A 22,530-nucleotide genomic window follows, 5' to 3' on the forward strand; every position below is an offset into this window, starting at 1 on the left:
TTGTTGATTGTCATGGCGAATGCAGGTTTAATGGGAAATTGGCGTAGTTTAAGTGTGCAATCAAAACAGTATTGTTAGTATGTGATCCTGTAAGTACATTTGCTTCAATAACATTGTCTGTCATGGTGTTGATGAGTAATCGTGTACCGTTGCATAAACCTTGTTTAGTATTAAGGTTTCTTAATAGCATGACTATTCTTCCGACCTTAAGGTTAAGATTGTGCTGTTGCAATCCAGCAGGGTTAATAGTGTTTAAATATTCCAAGGGGAAATTAAGATGCTCATTTGGAGCCGAGAGTGTTTTGCCTCCTCTGTTTCAGATGCGCTTTGTAAGATTCTGTACGTTTAAAACGGAGCGATCGTTAATTCTTATTATCTATCTGGTGACGTGTCTGTGTCTTCTGTGGTTGTACTGTTAATATTGTATTACTGTAATGTGATTCACATATGCTGTGTAGTCCAGACGTTTATTAGACAACAGGAGTTCCTAACGGCCATATATAACGAAAACAATAGTTCAGCCCCACCTATGAAATGTAATCCCCCGGGAGTTGGTGTAAGGCGTTCAGCGGTATGTACAATCTCAAGCAGCACATTATTCCTAACTTCACTCCGCAGCAGTGCCACCCACAATATGGCGGTGACGCCTGCGCCTTCCGTACTATCTCGTTTTTGACTATGCTGTGTAGTGTGGACGTTTGCGGCATCCGTACTCTCTCCGGTTTGACTTTGGGTGGGCCGCTGAATCCTGTTGTGTTTGTTTGTTCTGTGGCCGTTCTCTGTGGCCATGTCATTAGGTATGGGCTTTTTTTTTTTTTTTGCTATTTCCGTTAGTTGAGCTGTATTGTGTTTGAATTTGGTGTAAAGCGTTCAGCGGTTTGTACTTTCCCAAGCAGCACATTATTCCTAACTTCACTCCGCAGTAGTGCCACTCACAATATGGCGGTGACGCCTGCGCCTTCCGTACTATCTCGGGTTTCACTATGCTGTGTGGTGTGGACGTTTGCGGCATCCGTACTCTCTCCGGTTTGACTTTGGGCGGGGCGCCGAATCCTGTTGTGTTTGTTTGTTCCTGTTATACTGTTAATACTGAGCGTTTTCTGTGGTTGTACTGTTAATGATGCATCACTGTAATGTGATTTACATATGCTATATGGTTTGGACGTGTGAGGATGCCGTACGTTTAACATGGAGAGTTCGTTGTAGGCACCTGCGTTCATTGATTCTATCCAGGCGGGCTCGTGGTTTACCATTCTCGGTTACTTTCACGCACCTTCCGTACTATCTTTGTGGACCTGTGGGGCCTCCGTAGGTGTGTTAGAAGCGCGTGGACCACGCTGTGTAGTGTGGCCTTTTAGTTCAAAAGCGCGTTGAAGGCGCATGCACCTTTCGTATTTTCACGCGCCTTCCGTACTATCTTTGTGGACCTGTGGAGCCTCCGTAGCCTCTTCCGTTTGACTCTGGGGTGCAGCGCAGAATCCGCTTTTTTGTGTGGCTGTGTCGTTAGTCGTTAGCGATGGGTGCGTTGTTGCTTCATTTCTCATTCACGTTAGTTGAGCTAGCGCCCCCTGGAGGGAAATACAGGCTAGCAGTCATTAAAATTAATGTGGTTCCTCATTTTAATTTTAGTGCCCCTCTTTGGCTTTCCAATAAATCTCATATAGAAGCCCCTAGATTCCTCATTGTTCTCCTTTTTCCTTTTTTCTGATTTTAAACTACAGTCAGGATTGAAATTTCATACCATTATTTCATATGCTTTGGGAGCTTTGTCTAATGTAGAGAAGTTTCATGTTCAGGTTTTTATTTGTCATTCCAGCCATATCTAAAATACAGTGGGACGAAATTGTGTTACTCAAGACCATAAAATGTGCCAAAGGGAAATTGACAAAAAACACAAAAAGCTAAACCAAGACAATGTTAAATTCAAAAGGTTCAACCAATACTTACGTAAAATAGTCAATTAAATACTATGGCTATACTAAATAAATAATTATGTGTACAAAACTGGCTTGTTATGTGCATGTTACAGAGAATTTGGCAGTCTTATTGCCTGTGGAAAGAAGCTATTGCACATTCTGGCTGGTCTTGATTTTATGGAGTGATATCTCCTACCAGATGGCAAGAGATCGAACAGTTCAAGAGACTGGTGTGAGGAGTCTCTCACAATGCAGATGGCTTTCTTCTTGCATCTCTCCTTAAAAATGTCCTTAATGGAGGGGAGAGAGACCCCAATAACCTTTTCAGCCATCCTCACCACAGGTTTGCCGAATCTTCCTAATAGATACACTGCAGTTTCTGAACCAGGGGCCTCATGTATAACGCTGTGCATAGAATTCACACTAAAACATGGTGTACAGACAAAAACAGTAATGCACAAAAAAAATCCAGATGCATAAAACCATGCGTACGCCAAGTTCCATGCACTTCCCCTTTACAAATCCCAATGAAAGTGAATTTTAACGCACGTGCCTACAGTCCTACCCTAACTCCTCCCTGAATTTCATATATTTTAATATGCATATGAATATAAATGTCGCATTCCGTTTGGCGTTTTCTTAAAAGACAATGGCAAAATCACATGGAAAAGAGAAGAATGTCAGTGAATGCAAAGTGGAGGCAAGAAAAATGTTCTATTTGTTGGCTTAAGCAGTGGTATAAGCAAGAAAAGGATGTTATGGAGTGATACAGCATGGAGGAGACACTCGAAAGTTCAAGCTCAGAAAGTCGCACAGTCCCCAAAACAAAAAAAGAAGATATCAAAATCAACATAAAAAGGCGCGTCACTGCCCACCATCTGTTTATTCTGTTTCAGACAACATTACAAATGCTGACCCCCATGCCAATGACATGACTTCATGATGTGCCCAGAACATCATCACACGCTGGCTGCACACATCCCTCTGTCTTGGAAATTGCTGAACAACCATCTGGCTGTGTGCTGACAGATGCTGTTCTGGAGTCACAAATGCAATAGTGGATGCAGTAAGAGATGTGGCAAATGTACTAAGGAATATAAGGGATGTACTATATTATATTGACCACAATTTAAATTAATTGGTTAAAATATAAATTCTGCATCCAATTACCTGTTTTTACCTTCTGCTAATTACATTCAAATGAAGCTGTAAGGCTGTCTGATTTGACTGATCATTTGGTGAGTCAGAGTCAGGTTCATCATTCCACATCTCTTCAGGAACTGGCAAGCTGCGACACACTTTCTGTGGACTATAGAGCAACACATTAATAGAGTGAAACGCATTCTATCTACATAAGCAAATTCTTTCTCTGAAGGCGCCTTTATAGTGTAGCATTGTCGCCAAGCGACACAATGGATCGATTCTCTTTACTTGGCTATTTGAGGTGACTCTCTATCTTTAAAAGAACTGCTTGCCTTATGCTGCATTAGTTGGAAAAAGCATCTGCGACTGTACAAAGCTGCCATTTTTATAAGTCCTCCAGCTATATATGATGTAATACCAGCTCATTCTTTTGGTGATTTATCCCTTGCTTATGTAACTTGTTCAGCGCCGTTGCAATAGCAATGTATGTGCCACTGACCGCTCTGATTACATCTGGAAAACTGGATGTTGCTGCGAATTGTGTTTTGATGTTTTGCAGTTCAACCACAGTGTAAGGAAATCTTGTATATCTGGATGACAAGCGGATAATACCATCCCGTACAGCTGGTATGGCATGACTTGGTGTTTGTGAAATATCCGATCTGTCAGCAAGTTCATGTTGAAATGCTCCTGTGGTTAAAAACCCAAGAGTGGACAGAACTTGCAAAGGAGTAGGTAGAGCACAATTCCTTAAAGTCTGCCTTTGTAAAGCCAAGACAGTTCTGGACACAGCTCCAAGAGGATAGCTCTTGGAAATCAAAATCGACTTAGAAGCCAGTCATCATCATCATCTATAAATATGCACTCTCTTCTGATTCTTCCATTTGCGATTTCTTCTAACAATGCTAAAGCAGCTATGGTAGTTGGAATAGTTCAGCCATTCCATGCACCATTATATTGTTACAGAATGATTACAATCAAGTGAATTAAAATTGTAAATGACATGCAATTAATTTTGGTGTATTTGATAAATCTCGCATCATTGGTGTGAATATGAAAAAGAAAGGTAAATGACACAGAAATAGTAGCACTGCTTTGATGCTGGGTGCCACCAGTTTGTAAAACTGAGCAGAAACTGCGTACGCAAGGTAGGGGGCTACTGTGAAAATATGCATGGCTTTATGCCAAGTTTAGCTTTTATACACTCAAAGTGTGTGAGGAAACAGGATTACAAAAAACATTTTTCTGTGTATGCACCGTTTATACATGAGGCCCCAGGACTTCATGCAGCTTGTCAGGATACTCTCAATAGTGCCCCGTAGAAGGTGGTGAGGATGGGAGGAGGGATTCTCACTTGCTTCAGCCTCCTAAGGAAGTGAAATCTCTGCTGAGCTTTCTTGACCTGGTGTGTGGTATTGAGAGTCGAGGGAAGTTCCTCAGTGATGTAGACACCCAAGAATTTTGTGCTGCTGATCCTCTCTATAGGAAAGCCACTGATATGCAGGAGGAATGTTCATCCTTTGTTCTGAAGTCCACAATCAACTCTTTTATCTTATTGAAATTAAGGGACAGATTATTGTCCCCACACCAGCTCACTAACTGTTCCACTTCTGCTCTCTAAGATGTTTCACTTTTATTACTGCTAAGTCCCAGTACTGTTGAGTCATCAGCAAACTTAATGATTTGCAGGGCTCGCAAAATTTCAAAATCCCTGGTAGCCCTTCGGGCAGGCACTCTTCAGTTTTTGGTAGCCCAAAATAAATTTAAGTAGCCCGAAAAAAAAAGAGATTATTTTTAATGTATAATATTGTAAAGGAAACAAAACATCAATCAAAAAATTGTTAAAACATAAATTTCAACAACTGTATAAAAATTACAATCAACTCAAATATTTGGTTCTAATTGAACAGAAATTTCTATGAACTTGTAAGAACTGTGTAGAACATGAATCAGTCTGTGTCAGATTCTGAATCTGAAATTTCCACTGAAGTCATGAATGAGAAAATGCCACTCGACGTTGAGGGCATAGCATCTCCTTCATCAGCTTTCTCTTCCTGTGCATCGGCCTCCACTTCACTGCTCTTTGTTCTTGTCGGGGTTTTATAATCCAGGTGTCTTGAACTTTTTCCAGAAAACATCCAGAAACGAATTGACTTGTCAGAGCAAAAAGATTCAACTGTTTCCCCATTAATGGAGAGTTGCATGCAGTCATTGAGTGTTTCAGGGTGTAGAGAGGTACAATGTGTTGTCTTCACTCTGTTCATGCAAGAAAATCCTCTCTCACAGATGGCTGTTGATGGACTAAGTGTCAACATTAATTTCACCAGCAACAAGATATGAGAGAGGTGTTCTGGATTCTCAGAGAGGAGATCTCTGTACAAGCAATCATCTACCTTGCTACCCCGGTGTTCTGCAAGCCACATTTTTAGATCCATCCATTCTTGTGGTATTTTCTCTTTCTCTTCCTCATCTAGCAAACTGGCAAAATGTGTGACAAGATAATCCACCTCCTCATCCCCATAATTTGCCAGCTCTTCTCTGGGGTAGGGAAGAGTGGAAGGGTCAAAAACCTTGAAACAAGAGAGAGGCTTTTCACGCAGATTTTTAAATCTGTTGTCCATGTACTTGACTGTGTTGTCAATAATTTTCTGAATCTCTGCACCAAAGGTGTCTTTGTCTGTGCCCTCACCTCTTCTAGCAGGTCACTGACTTTTTGTGAGCTGAGTTCCAGAGTAGCAAATGCTACCATCCTCGTTCGCTGTGAACTTTGTGTCCAAGGTTTTCTGGTATTCTCCTGGTTTTGTTTTTAAGCTGAGTAAGTGTGATGTGGTGCTCTCAACTAACTGATTTGTTCGTGTGATGTTTATGTTATCATGCTGAAAATCAGTACAGCACTTGGATAAGATAGTACTGTAGTCCAACATGAAATGCAGGAAGCGAACAAACTTCTCAGTCTTCATCTCCTGCACCACCCCCTTAGCCTTGGCTGCATCCTCGGACTTGACATCACTTCCTCCTGCCATGTTCTCCATATGAACAACAGTGGGAGTGTAATTTTTTCCACAGCCTTCAGACATCTCAGCCGGCTTGGAAGCCACCGTGTGCTCTTCAGGCCACTGAAATGTGCCAGTTTCTCATTTAGCAGTTCACTTATTTCTGTCAGTTCTCTTCGCTTCTTTGGGGAATAGTAGTACATCTTAAAGATGGTTTTCAGTGTATCTTCAAATTTCACCAGGTACTCACAGCCTTTCATGCTATCCAGCACGGCTAGCTCTAATTTGTGTGCCACACAGTGGATTGTTATGATGTGGGGTATCCTCTGTTTCAGTCTCCCAGCTACTCCTGTTTTCTCACCCATCATCACTGCAGCACCATCAAAATTTGCACACACTACTTTCTTTTTCCATGTGTCTTCTCTGATACCCATGGTGTTCACTGCTTCATCAATAGCCTCTAAAATACCTGCAGCATTTGCACTCTTGACTGGCTGACATTTGATCATGTATGTGGATATATCACCATTATCTCTCACATACCTGACATGAACCAACTGCTGTTCTATTATACCAGTGTCTGTACTGCCATCTGCAAGAATGGATAAGAACCTGCTTTCTTGAATTTCCTTTTCGATCTGGTCTCTTGAAGTTTGTGCTATTGCTCCAATAAACTCTCTGCAAGCATGGTCATTGAGGTAAGTGGAACCAAGATCTAGGCCATTTGCTTTTTGAAGTTTGCAAAGACTGCTAAATTTTGCCAATGGTAGTTCACTCTTTGCAACATAGTACGCTGTTCTAAACAGCTTTTTCGGGACTTCTTGTTGTGCTTGGTTTATTTTTAGTATGTTTTTTGCAATTGGTGTTTGTTCTGGGAAAGATGCTGCAGACTGAGCACCAATGCATTTCTTGTGATGCAGAGATTTCTCATGGGTTTTGATGGGGTCTTGCCTAAAATTACTGGTCCCAGTAACAAAGGCGCTTGTCAAGTCAGAAATCGAGGGAAACTCACGACACACCCAGCAGAACATTATGTTATTTAGCTTGTCATATTCCAGCCACAGAAATTCTTTTGTCCATGAAACCAAAAATCTGCGCTTTCTTTTTGCCTCATAGTCTGATTTGTCATAACTTTTCCGCTTTGTGGTAGGCTTTTCTTTGGCTGTCCCTTCTTCACCCTGACCTGTCTTATTTGGCTCAGCAGAACTAAAATACCTGCGTAAATCCATCTATTTTTACACACGCACACACATAACGGTCAGCGATTTTTTAAATTCTCTGCGCAATCAACCTCTATCACGTTTAAACTTGCTGCAGGAGATTTCACTTGTCACGTTTGAATAGTAAGCTAATGAGTGATAAGACGATGTCAGAGGAATTGGTGCGCAATTAATCCGTCACTGACCAATCAGTACTGCCGCTCTCTATACACAGTTCTCGCGATCGCAAAGTGAAAGTGAAAGTAAAAAACAAGCGCGAATTCAAGCGCGATTTCAATATTTCACATATTGACAGTGGCTCATCGATGCCCGAAAATGACATAATTACCCAGCTACATTTGTGAAAGAATGCAAAAGCATTGACATATATTTTTCCTTGCTATGACAGCCCGATGGGCAGGGCTGAGATAGATTTTGGTAGCCCGACTGGAAGACACAATAGCCCCGGGACGTCGGGCTAGCGATTTTGCGAGCCCTGATTTGATTTGTGCTGGATTTGGCAATACAGTCATGTGTTAGCAGAGCAAAGTGAAATGGACTGAGCACACAGCCTTGACGGGCCCCCATGCTCATTTTGGTGGTGCAAGTGTCAACACGTATTGTCTTTCTCTTTCTGACAATAAGTACAAGATCCAGTTGCAAAGTGATGTGTTCAATGCGAGCATAGAAAGTTTCACTATAAACTGCTGTGGGATGACAGAATTAAAGGCTGAACTGAAGTCAATAAACAAAATCCTGGCATAACTATTTTCACACTAAAACATTCTTCTCCAGGTGGGATAGTATGGTGTGAAGAACAAATGTGACCCGAGTCATCTGTGGACTGATTGGCACGATACACTGACTGTAAGGGGTCGCATGAAGGGAGGCTAGCTTTAATGTGACCCATGACTAGTCATTCGAAGCACTTCATCATGGCAGAGGTCAGTTACAGGTATGAGGCAGGTTAGTTGTTTTCTTGGGCACAGGAACAATGGTGGCAGTTTTAAACTGTGTAGGTATAACAGACTGCTGGAAAGAGATGTTAAAGATGTCTGTAAAAACACCTCCTAACTCAGCAGCACATACTCGCCAAAGTTATGAAGGTTATGATGAAGTACTCCTCTCACTTTAATATTAACCAGAAGAAGTTATTATATAAATCACATTGGGCTCTCAAAGGAAATCCCCTGACCCTCTTTCTTTTACTTTACTGAAATATTAAGTTTTTTTTTTTTTTTAATTTCAGCAGCACAGACAAATGGGTCATCTGGTCCCAATGTCGAAAGAAGGAAGTGACTGGTAAAGCTAGTCCTGGGTCACTGACCTTACTCTTTGTGTCAGACCTTTTCTTCACTTTTTCCTTTCCCCCCCTCGTATGGGGTCTGTGCTAATGTACTGTAGATTCTCTCTCTCTGGATACTTCAGGCAGTTTCTACCTTTTCTTTATCTTTTGCTATTTCCTACAAGGCTGGGTTAGAGTGTGGGGGTTTTGGGTGGTCTTTCATATATTTCTTTATTTTAATTTTCCCCAAAAATGATTATGGTGTCTTAAATGTACTTCAGTACTTCATATTTTATTGTAAATAAAATCTGTTTGCAAAAAGGAAAAAAAAAGCAGAAATGATTACACCACACTTGAACGCTTATTTATAATTTTTATAAAGAAAAATCCAAGACAACATATTCCACTGAAATATGCTTTAAAAACAGCTGTAAAGTATTTCACAATTAAAGCCAATAGGCAGGGAAAGAAACATTCTATTTGACAGCTCTAATAAAGTCTAACTAAAATGTTGATATGTAATCAAAGTACTTATATTATTGTTTTCAATTATTTTTAGATCCTCCCATTAAAGTCCCAACTAAATCCACCTAAGAAAAGTTTATACAGGATATAAAATACCCTTTAATCAAGAAGTAATTTAAATGAAGATACACTGCTATATTCTAGCATAGACAAGTTTGGTGAACTGAATGGTCATGTCTCATCAATATTGTTTTAATTTTATAATTAAATGTTCTACTTACAAAAAGACACAAATATAAGCAAATAACATGGGTAGTGATTACTAGTAAAGATTAAAATTAACAGTGCTAGATTTTTTAATTTGAACTACTCTAAATAATAGTTACTAAATGTTTGTCAGTGAACATTCTGTTTTCTCTTCCAGCAGGAGCTGCAGCAAATACATTCTTGCTAGATGTACTGTAAATGTTTCACTATATTAAAGGGTATGTTTTGCAAGCTGTGATCTACACTGATTTCACTTTTATTGTCTGCAGCAATTAAGAATAATCAATTACTGTTTAATGTATGCTGTCTCAAGACTTGTAACATAATCAAACAACAATCAGTTTAAGAAAAACTATTATACACTTGCTATGTTAAGTGCATACAGACCATCCAATCAATAAATAAAAAAGAATTAATCTATGCTGAAAATGATATACAACCGCAAAGACAGAAAAAAACTAAAATTTACAAAGTCCTATTTTATATTGTTGTACAGTAAGTGAAAAGGGTAGATGCAATATGAAAATTTAAAAGTGACTCAAATCCTACACCAGGTTGCAGCCTGTGTGGATTGTGTATGCTTTCTCTGCTTTGGTTTTCCTCAGAATACTTCTGTTTTCCTTTCACATTCGGTAAGGTGTGTTTATTGCCCCTGTGTATGACAGTGGTACTGGTGTGCCTTACAGGGTTGTTTGCTGATTTGCATTCATTGCTCTCAGGAAAGGCTGAATTGGATTAAGTGGGATGAAGAGTTGTTATATTATGATATATACATGTCTATGCACTGTTTTCAGTACAGTACCTAAGTAGCTAGTTATTAAAGAAACTGGAAAGAGATTAGAGAGAAAACTTAGAAGTGAATTAAACAAAAATAGTACACACAGGCACAACAGGTGGGTTTATTTAAATATAGCCAAGAGAAGACAATGGCCAAATTTATTGATCATGAGGGAAATAATGTGGCAATTTCTCAGCTGGATTGCCGTTACTCAAGTGTCTCAACCTCTGTCAGCTTTCTGTCAATTCCTGAGTGTTTTTTTCTTTTAGCCTAAAGCGTGTACCAGGGCTATTCAGCATGATCAAACAACCAAGATACAGCCTTTATTGTGTTTGCAAATAATGGAATCTGCAGGAACCTCATGCAGACAATAAAACCTTTCAACATCCCTGTGTTTATGTGAGATTTTTAAATCAGATCCTTACTGAGGAACTGACGGCTATAAGTGCTATAGGGGATTGTAGGTGTTTAATTGGGTCTTCCTCAGGTTATTGCACATCTGAGCCACACTGTGTGGGGGCTTGACTCAGCAGCAACTGCAAAACACTTTGAACTGTCAAGAGCTTTGAACTGTCAAGAGTTTAGAGAGTCTTTCATGCTTAATTTATTTTAACAGAAACTTTCTACTAAAACAACCACAGAGAATAAAGTGCTTACGTCATTCCTATGAAAGCAGTGCACCACACACAGTACAATAAAAGCCAACGCAAGCATAAAGACTGACCAGATGGGGAAAAATACGTCTGGTGGTAAAAAAGAATACTAAGATTAATTAGTAGAACTATCACACATGTAGCAGTACTAAAATAATTTTAAGTATATTTAATGAACATGTTTTTAAAAACCCCTTAAATAAATTGTATCCATGACTACTCTATTGTTGTACATACAACTTTACTATAGTGGTGAAGCCGTATTTAATATCTTTAATTTTTGCATTGTTGATATTATATAGTATTCTTCTTACTATGCTATCTTAATTACATATTTTGAATTTTGATCTTGTCAATCAAATTAGCATAAAATACTTTATAAATATAAATGTGCTAACTCTTCACTAATTACTTTTCTTCTGACAAGTATGTGTGGCTCCAGTCATCAACATTTAGCTGTGTTATGCTTCAACAAGTTTCATGTTGGAACAAAGACAATCAAACATTACAGCTGCAATTGAACTGGTACAAAAAGTCGTTAAAAGATGCATGCTATTACTGGAAAATGACAGCTTTCAAAACAACATGGAGCTATAAAGGCAAAACGATTTGGGTAAAAATTGGAACGCAGGTGACTATTATTTTTTGCTCTTCTGTTTGTTGGCCAACTTCACTAACAGGATGGTGTTACTGTTGGTGATGGTAGGCCAACTGACTGCACTTTAATGAAACTTTAAACCCTTTATCGGTTCTATAATGTGGCAGTCACCACAATATGTATCTGTAATTTTAATTTTATTTACAGTTTGATACTGTCTGAAAGGAATTTGCCTTTCTTATTTTTTTAACGTTTTATTGAATTTATTAAAAGTAATTAATATTCCATAGAAGCCAGTCAGACTTGACAAAAACTAAATTCAAATCAATCCATACCCCCCCTCCCCCCATCCCCATGAAAAAGAGAGCAAGGCCAACAACACTGACAGGCTTGTTGGTGTAGAATTGTGCCTGGAAGTATTGCTATATATTTTGCAAAAATTTGTTTAAGCAGGTACTTTAATTAAAAATAAATACAGAATACTGAATATGTATATAAACACTGGCATTAGTGTAGTGTTGCTGCAAAGGCATCTCAATTTTGTCTGCTTAATTGCAGCCTATAACTCATTATGTGTTCCATCTATAAAAAATCTAGGTGAACAACTGTAACACATCCAAAACTTGGAAGTTATCTTGGATAAAGTTGTCAACTAGATGTAAAATAACAGAATGCACTAGTTTCTCACAAGAAAATATTTAAATTATTACAGCATAAACCCTTCCACATCTTACCTCATTCACCTAGTGCGAAATTCTAAAATAAGCTATAAGTATAAATTCAAAACTGCCACTCATGGCTTTCACATTGCCAATGAGATATATGGCTGGTGTCGACAGTTTATGACCAAATCTACACATATACAGTGCATTCACAATTGTAAAATTTCATGTTTTTTATTATTATTTTTAACACATTTGCCAAAAAAATCTAATATCCTGTTTTCACTTAGAGTGCTGCTAGATGAGGGAAAAAAATTAACGTATTAAAATCAAATGTGAAAAAAATGAAGGACTCTAAATACTTTTTGAATACACTGTATATTTGTACCTAAATCTGCTATAAAATATGGAAAAATAATAAAATTACAAAGAAAAATGCATTACTCCTACTTGGAAACACTAATTACATAATTCTATCATTAACTTTACTCAAAACCATTTTCTTCTTCAGTTACAGTTTAATTACAGTTTTTAGAGTAAGTCAACTAAAAGAAGTGAAAACATATGTGAAACGTTCTATAAAGGATTGACAAACTTCAGTCTGACTGTGTAATAAATGCTAAAATGAAACCCTTTCAATGCTACTTTTTGCTACTTTAAACAACCCACCCATCCATAGTTTCAAACAAAATACGGCTGGTTTTAAATAAATACCTTGCACTAAACAAATATACAGTACTCTGGAAACACATCAGTACATTTAATTGACACATCAGTGATAACATATGCATCCAATTGAAGAGACAGACTACCCTAATTGAAGCACTGTTTTTGTTTTGATATACTGTAATTGTATAGCAGACTTACTTGAGCTTGTGAGAATACACAGTATGGAAAACAAACCCACCTCTGCCTTTAAGTCAAAATGAAACCCATGCTACTGTATTTCTAATTTTCTGTCATTTTCCCTACAATCTTTCATGGTTGCTTTTCAAGCTGCACTTCTTCACCCTGCACAAATACAAAACTAAAATAATTCTTTAGTGCCTCTCACTCTTTCAATGATTTGATTTAGTGCTAGCATTTGCTAGTACTGTTCTTTTCATAATATTAGTTTACAGCATAAAAATTAACAAGGCCAAAGTTTTCATTTTTCAATTAAAGAATAAAAATCCTATGTATATGACAAAATCAGGACTAATAGCAAATAAGGCTATTTAAAGTATTCTATATTCATAAATCAGGGAGGTTGCAGCAGTCAGTGGGCAGAACGGTATATTGGGTACATCACCCTTCTAAAGCAGATGGCTGCCTGTTCAATTCCCACTTGCAGTTCAATGTGTAACCCAGAGTAAGTAATTTAATTTACCTGAGCTTCAAATTTAGAAAATAAATGTGCGTGTGTCTGTGTATGTGTATGTGTGTGTGTGTGAAAACATTCTAATACATACTGAAATTGTAAGTTTTCCTGGATAAAGGTGTCAACCAAACATACATAATATAAATTCACAACTTTGACCAAAAGCAACATGGTTAGAAAATGCACACATGGTGCAACATTTTATTAGATACAATCTTTTGTTTTCACCATTAAACATACAGCTTCATAGTGATTATATTGGTGAACTCACTTTCATAACTAGCGGTCTTGAAACAAACATTGATCTAAGGATGTAAAAACAATGCCTGCATATGCTTCGGAAGTTTAGATACCCTTTTGCTTATTAGATTTTGTAGATATATGCTATATTTTAAAACAGAATGCTACTAAATCTTTTAGAACAGGCAGACAATTTTGTTTACTTACAATAATTTGTACTGGGGATGTTTTGCTATCAGAAGTGGCCATCTGACAATGTGCAAAACAGGAGAATATGCCAGTTGAAATAATGTCTCTCAAGTAAAATTTGGAAACAGTAAATTAATACTAGAATTACCAGAGCCTACGAAAAAACTTGTAGATCCGGCCCACCTTAAATCCATTCGCACCTCTCCCTCAGAGTCTTTTGTCCTGTAAATGTGCTGATTAAGACAAGCAGCAAGCAGCCTACAATTCCATCCCCCACCGCCGCAGAACGTGCACAAAGTTCTCCCAACTCATGCCTTGATTGATTATCTGGGAGTGAAGTGATGGAGTTTTAGAGTGGAAATAATAGATCGTTATTTGGAACACATGCATTTCATGTGTGTTCCATTTCTACAATAAACTGTGTAAACACATTGTTAAAACAGAAACGTTTTTCATATTTTAGTAGTAAATGACAAAATGTTGGCATAAACTATATAATGAGTGAACCCTGAAGTCCAAAGATCAAATAAACACTTTCACAAAAGGTTCAAGGATAAAACAACAGCTTCCGTGGCGTAGCGGTAAGATTTGCTGACTTGTAATCAAGAATCCCCTGTTCAATCCCCACTGCCTCTTGCATTTGCCATTTTCAGTAGTGAGCTGTTCTTATTGTTATTATTATAAAGTACACACATACATTTGGTTTGCATCTGTAACAGATGGTGTACATTTATAGGACTTGTAAAAGTTACCGTTTTTTTTTTCACTTTTATTCTCTCAGTCACGATCACGATACATACTACCGCCCCCCAGGGATCTGACCCTGTTAGTTTTTATTTGAAACTGGGAGTAACTATAGATGTGAATGGTGTTTTGAGGCAATGGAACTGGACATTCTCTCATCTGGAGGGATAAAAGCTGACACACAAACGCTGGCGAATCTGCCTTATTCGTATATCACCGTCACTTGATTTTTTTTTTATTCAGTTTTAATGAGTGTTCCTGCTCACGCTGAATTAGTGTGCACCTTATGGTCTATGATGTCAAAAACAAAACAAAAAAAAACAGAGACATAGTTATATATGATATTTGGAATTATTCATTTTATGACCTGTATAGTACATTTCGGAAAACATTGTGGCACAGATGCAACATTATTCATATTATTCATATTCATTCGCATAACACCGCATGTTTTTTCCCCAAATCTTGCCAGTCCCCACATGTTGCTGTTTCTTTTGTACTCCAGGACATGCAGAGGCAACAATAGTACAGAGAGGTCAGTTCAGCGCTATATGCAATCATCACGTTCAAATGTTAACAGTTCACACACACGCAAGGACTGTTCGTCCTACATTTACGACATGTGAACCTGTTGCAATGTGCACACTTTTCTCTATACTGTGGTTTCTTTTACACACCTGAAAGAGAGACAATATATGTGACATTTTGAAGAAATCATTTTATGACCTGAATAGTACCCATCAGAAAACATCATCGCACTAATGTAATATTATTTGAAAACAAACAGCGTCAGATCAGGTGTGAATTTATGCTGGCGCTGTTACTTAGAGTCAGATCAGGAGGGGCGAGGTTGGGGGGGGGGGGGTTTACAGCATGATCGTGATTCAGAGAATAAAACTGAAAAAAGCTAACTTTTACAAGTACAATAAATTTATACCCAATGTCCCATATACAGTATTTGTCTCTTTCTTTATTTCTCAGTGCTGCGTTGACATCGTGCACCAGAAGGCATGAGCTTATTCAGTGCGTGCAGGAACACGCAGGTGGCCAGTTGCTTGTGTTATAATACGCTTGACCTGGCAGCGATCAACGCACATGTACTGTGCAAGGCATGCACGGAGGCCACTGAGAAAAGAAGAGCGTTCATGGCTCACCTTGCAGAGGAACTTCATCGTCGCATCTTACTAGAAAAGGTGATGAAAAAAGAAAAGGAGGATGCAACATCGACAAGCTTCTGTTCCAAGACAGCTTCGTAATGTCGTAAATGTAGAAAGGATGGTCCTTGCGTGTGTGTGAACTGTTAACATTTGAACGTGATGATTGCATATAGCACTGAACTGACCTCTCTATACTATTGTTGCCTCTGCATGTCCTGGAGTACAAAAGAAACAGCAACATGTGGGGACTGGCAAGATCAGGGAAAACAAACACGCGGTGTTATGCGAATGAATATGAATAATATGAATAATGTTGCATCCGTGACTAGGACATAGAGAAGTATGTAATATTAATCCAAACACTAAATAGCAGCTAAAAAAAACAGTTTGCCAAGACATCCTGAAAGATCATTTAAACAAACACAACCATACAAAAGATCAAATTCAGCAACGTTGAAGATGATGCATTACCTTGCTACGAATAAGAGGCAAAATTCTTAATTAGGACAATATTTTATTTCAGCAAAATCAGATAAGGACCAAGCACAATATGTCAGGTTGATAACAGTTTTCTTATAAAAATAATCAAGTGTCAAGTAAGTGTTGATGCAAGTCTGCATTGCAGTTCAGTGTATTTTTTTTCTGTTTTTAATAAAATTTAAGATTTTTTTGATATTTTAAGACCCGATTAGTGACAAGTAAGGAACAATATTATTTAAATACAATACTTTATAAAGCAGTGTATCTCAAAGTGCTTTATAAACAACAGACAAATTAAAATAGATAGAAAATGTCTCCGTTTATTATAGAGTAGCAAAAAATCTGTGTTTTAATTTTCTTATTTCATTTTTCACAAAGTCTGAGCAGAGTTAAAGATGCTAAGATTTGCACTGGGTATGACAAGGATGGACAGGATTAGAAATTAGTACAGCTCAGGTTGGATGGTTGGGAAACAAAGTCAGAGAGGCCAGATTGCGTTGGTTTGGACATGTGCAGAGGAAAGATGCTGGGTATATTGGGAAAAGGATGATAAAGATAGAGCTGACAGACAAGAGAAAAGGAGGAAGGCCTAAGAGAAGGTTTACGGATGTGGTGAGAGAAGACATGCAGGTGATGGGTGTAACAGAACAAGATGTTGAGGACAGGAAGATATGGAACAAGATGATCAGCTGTAGCAATGGGAGCCACCAGAAGAAGAAGAATTTTTAACAAAGTTTGAAATACAGGGAGTTTTAGTTTTAAGTGAAAAACACATCAAAACAAAACAACACCTGACTGATAAATCTGCCGATTGGTTAAACAATCAGGAATGTAAATTAACAGATCAGACCTGTTAAATCTATGTATGAGGAGTTCAGAATATAGATGCTGCTCCAAAATACAACTTTGACCAATAACAGAATAAATGCTCGGCCTCAAGTGAAAACACTGGCAACACTCTCTATAAAGCAAAATGGAAGAGGAAGGCTGCAATACCATTTAGTTTCTTAGCTTATCTTCCTCCCTGGGGAATTTTATTGCACGCATAGCAACTAGACACCCAGTGTTTTCAAAATTAAATAGGGCTAATCTCATTTTAACTCAATGACAGTTGAATCTGAACTCCTGAATGGAAAAAATTAGTAAATGAGGTGCCTTTATTAGAGTTACCTGGGTCACGAAATCGAAAAGTAGAAATATATAATTTATAATTACATTTTATATTACCAAACTTTATTGTCCTAAATCTTCATTTCCTGTATTTTAATATGTGGGGGCAGACAGTGTGGCACAGTGGTTAAGGTTTTGGACTCCAAACCCTGAGGCTGTGGTTATAAACCTCACTACTGACACTCTGTGACCATGAACAACACACCTAATCTGCCTGTGCTCCAATTGGAAAAAAGAGAAATGTAACCAATTTTATCTCAAATGTTGTAAGTCACCAGCCAGGCTTCAGCCAAAAAAAGTAAATAATAATGATTATCAGGAATTTAATCATACCCACAGAAATCTGAACCACATTTTATGGAGCAGTATTAAAACCTAAACAGGACAGTCCCTGTCCAACATGGTAAGCTGCCCGTAAAGCCTCAAACACATACGAGTACAATATTTGTTGTGTACAACTCATTCAAATTTAACTGTGGTAATTTTGTTTATTTTTCTGTACAGTGGCATACAACCCCATTTACTTCCTTCCTTTTTCACCATTAACAATCAAAATTCAAATATACAACGTTTTTGTTAGTTTTTATTCTTAAATATTTTATGTGGCAGGTCGTATTCATTGGAGTTTTGGGTTGAAACAGAGTATGATGTCTTTATGGCATTAAATTACATAAGTGCCATTCAAAGAAATACAAATTTGCACGTTTTGATTATAACGGAAACTTTAAACAGAAACAAATTCCTGTTTAACTAAGCTTTAACATTTTACTATTTCATCTAACAAAGGACACAGTACACAAGTTGAACTATCAGAGGTATTTTTTATAAAGAAATAATTATACACAGTTGTGGTACAGTAACAGTTTTTTAAAATGTAACTTTAAGTAAGCCTACATTGTTTTAACTTTTAGGGCAAATAAATTAATAAAATAGATTACATTTAGCCCTTTTTTGTGTACAATGTAACAAAAAGCTAAAAAAGGTAAATGTACCATGATGTACAAAATAAAAATGACAGCTGTGTTTCCCAGCATTGCCCAGGTTTTAATGCAGAATGTTGCAGTAAATTTTACTTTACATTTACTGAATAATAGAAGACATCTGTGTTTGTATAACATAAAACCATATAGGAACTGCTGTGTCTTCTTAAAATGGAAAGGTTAATCTAACAAGATGAGAGGAATCAGTGGTATAAATATAATTCTCCTTTGTCATATCCCATTAAGACAGTTAATCTGCCCCCAGTCACTTCCATGGAACTCTCATTCACCTTGAAAATCTGCTTAAGAGTTAAGGTTCTGACATCATAAAGGACAGAACAACAACAGAAATCCAACAGAATCCAATATCAGATTAACCAAGCCCTACCACCCACTACAATAAGACACCATATAGATTATATTCTAAATTGATCCCTGAGTGATCATCTAGTCTTCATGGAAATATTTATAAGTACTTGTAAGAATACTTACACTGACAACTACACTAAAGAATATGCTACCTCAGTGACTGTTCACAGCACATCTTTTTGCAGCCCTTTTCACCCAGGCACATGTGTAAGGCAGCATTTCTAAGTGATGGTGGACAGCTCAACCTTTACTTAACACTGCAAGACAAGGAAATGGAAATGGCAAAACAAACAATATAGCCTAACTAATCTCCATCTTTAACTAGTATGCAGAGGAGAATGGAAAGAAATACCCAGTTCAAGGTCTGCAGCACTGTGGAGAGCCATGGGAGGGGCACCTGTCCAACACCACAATATATTAACACAAATAGATGCATGTCTGCTGTAAATTTAAAGTGAGGAAAAAGTACAGTGTTTAGACTGAATATAATCAGTTATCTCAATTCAATGAGATACGACTCAGCTTTGAGGTTGTGGCTCTGCGAGGTGGTTAACTAAGTACAGCTTCAAATATGACAGAGAAAACACAGGCAGATGTCAACTGTGTTCTAGTGATGAGAAATCATGTTTTCAAATGCAAAATACAGTATAATAAATTACTCTGAAGACAATATGGCCACACCTGGTAAGAATGTCAGGGCATAACAAAATAATGAGGGAAAAATCTTTGATTAAATAAAAAGTTAAATGCAATAAACAAAAATCTAAATCACATTCTCTGCTTGAAAGGTAAATGTACTAACTACTATACTACCATCACAGCCCATGTAGCACCATTTCAAGATCGGACTATAGAATTTCTTGCCATTCACTCCAGGGCAACACCAAAATTATTGGAAAAAAAATGAAAATTGTGTACCATATTTCAAGTATGTGGCAAGTAAAAAAAAAAAAAGCTGTACTTAAAGCACAAACAGACAGACATTGTGCTTTAATGACGCAGGGATATTTTTTGCAAGATAATAAATAGCTGGTACTGAAAATTACACACATCTCTAAACACATTAAAATGTCTTATTAAAGCAGAAAGCCCAATAAACATTTTTAATGAAAAATTATTAACTTCAGGTTTTCATTTATGTTACTGACAGCCACAATTGTGCCTGACCAAGTGATGAGAACTTTGGAAAAGGAGCTAAAGTATCTATCTATCTATCTATCTATCTATCTATCTATCTATCTATCTATCTATCTATCTATCTATCTATCTAACCATTAAGGTTCTTTGTCTTGACATTTTTCCAGGTGAAGTGTTTAGTAACTGTACACAGTTACAGTTAAGAGAATAAACGATACACAGGGTGAAGCATTCTATTACTTTGAAGTAAAATGAGTGAATGATAGAATTACACTGTTTCCATGTTATTCTAAAGTACTGCATCATATATAAGGAACAGGGCTAAGAAATTCAAATATACAATTTTACTAATGCTGCATTTCTCAATTTATTTTCACCCCTTGTTTTTCATGTACTGATCATTCACAGAATAGGATTTTTTCCTAAGGCCCCTTTTGCACATCAATGAAAGCTTTCAAAATTCACTTTCCTTGATTGAAGCATCATATCCTGTTTAACACACTGACCCCATTGATAGAATTTCACTCTGGAAGAATGCTTCATGCTTAACGGAAAAGCCAGGTTCCACAGACCACTTCTCCAAACCTGCTTGTCATATAGTAACAATGTAGATTTGCTCACTAATTGACCACTGTGGGTGAACATAATGTTTTTTAATTAAATTTGTAAAAGCATAAATATAATACAGATTACAGATTTTATTACTGTAATATAAAACACTGTGTGCCTTAGAAGTATTTTGAATAAAGATCCAAATCACTGATTCCTGATTAGATTATGTGTTTTAGACAACGAGTGAAGCCGGGTTTATAAAAAAGAAAAAGACACTTACCTGGAGGTCAAAAAATTTGCTGTATCTCCTGTAAATGGGCTGAGATGTTGAATCCGAATATGTAACATTTATTACATAAACCTGTAATTGAAACAAATAAATAGTCAAAAGAATGGTTCAAAAGACCACCAGCTATTCATTTTGTGAATAACAACTTATGCAGTGACACAAACTTGCTTTTACAGTTGAATAATTTTCTTATGTTTGTAATTTGTGTTCGAAAAGGCACTGTGCTTTCTACTGATTAATACACTTAACCATTACACAAAGGTTTTTAAGGTTAAAACTTTACTGTAAACATTAGAATCTATTAAGAGTGTGTTTGCATATGAAGTCAAAATTTAAATTCCTATACTCATTTTTTGTCTGCAACATTTCTGCCATTCAGCAGATTACAGGATGCAACATGTGCAGCATGATAACAATTCAAGCAGGGGTAAAATAAATGTCAGCCCTGGCACATGCTACCCTAGTGACCCACCATTTCCTCTATGTGACAGTTCCCCGGGTGCTGGAAGTTAAATCAGTACTTTTGCCTGACACATTATGGTGAGTTGACACACAAAACAACATGAAAAAGCAAAAGTGAAAAGGTACAATGAGAATCTCCTTTTGTGAAATCTTACTTTAAATTTGGACAAAAATACATTTTTGTTTAAATATACCATGTGCAGCACATGCATTAAGTGGTGATCATAAAAGACATCTCAGATCTAGCAAACTTCTAAGAAAGCATCGGGCACAGATATATGATGTTTTGCGTATCATTATGTTTTATATTACCTGGTGACAAAACATACAAATGGCAAAAAAGGCTTCCAGCAGAATCACGGCTCCAAGAGAATACCAGTTTGCTGATTATCCTCCCACATGACACAAATGTTCATACAGTATTACGTTTAGTTGTGTATCTAAATGTACCCGAACGTGGGTGAGTACATACAGTATATGCCTTACAATAGACATACCCCCCCATCCCCCGTTTATTCCTATGGACCCTGTCTTCCTGGCAAAGGCTTCAGAGGAGTCAATAAATGCATACAGTATATGTATAGGTGGAGAAAGGCATCTAGAATACCAATGACCCATAAGCAAGGCAAGAGAAATAAAATAGCACCTCATTCTTATTTCTGTCAAGTTGTTATTCTAAAACAGAAATCCACATGTAATCAAAACATTGGCAAAATACTAAAAGTGGGAAATGTTACACAGACCTATGATCAGGCTTTATGAGTCTAGCAGGATGGTTCATGAGAAAAGATTGTAGAATAAGAAGTCAATGTTATATTCACACAATTCAGAATTGTAACATTTATAAATTTTGAATTTTCTGATTATAGTTAGTGCTTTGGAAAAAAAACTTTAATTGTGTATTTATTTATAACTATTTTCAAACTATATTGTCATAGAGATAAATTACATGACAATTCTTTTCTTAAATAATGCCTATTAAACAGCTCAATTTTTTTTTTTTTTTATTGAAACCACAGTATCGGCATTATTTGAACTTTTCTATTATGTACAAAACAGTGTATACAGATTATTCAGAAGTAGTTTTTAGAAATAATGCCCATTTTCAGTTTTTCATATTGTTGCCTTGATCTGGGTTTTTAATATTACAATTACAATATATGGCAATATAACCAGAATATGAAATTTTAGTTAAAGGAATGATTTTGGCAATGAACTGTCCAGAATCTCTCCTACAAACTCAAGCTTCAAACTTCAAAATTACTTAAAATGAATGAATGAATCATGTTTACTCTTGTGTTTCATCATCAATTCATCATCAATTCTATAAGCCTAATTATTTTGATAATTGAGGGTAGCAATTAGCAAGAGCCACAGCCCTATCCCAGTAGCATCTAGGGCAAGAGAGAAAACAACCCAGAATGGGGCACACATAACCAAAA

The 22,530-nt window shown here is 37.0% G+C and overlaps 1 protein-coding gene across 2 annotated transcripts in view; it reads right to left on the reverse strand.

The window, feature by feature from the left end:
- sh3pxd2aa (SH3 and PX domains 2Aa) overlaps positions 1-22,530 on the reverse strand; it is a 370,390-nt gene that overhangs the window by 259,860 nt on the left and 88,000 nt on the right. For both annotated transcript variants that reach the window (XM_051922164.1, XM_028795863.2), the window contains exon 2: positions 20,618-20,698. In XM_051922164.1, the coding sequence (XP_051778124.1) occupies positions 20,618-20,698 (81 nt within the window). The remainder of the gene's footprint in view (positions 1-20,617; positions 20,699-22,530) is intronic.

This window comes from Erpetoichthys calabaricus, chromosome 2 (genome assembly GCF_900747795.2).
Source record: "Erpetoichthys calabaricus chromosome 2, fErpCal1.3, whole genome shotgun sequence".
Classification (NCBI taxonomy): domain Eukaryota; kingdom Metazoa; phylum Chordata; class Cladistia; order Polypteriformes; family Polypteridae; genus Erpetoichthys; species Erpetoichthys calabaricus.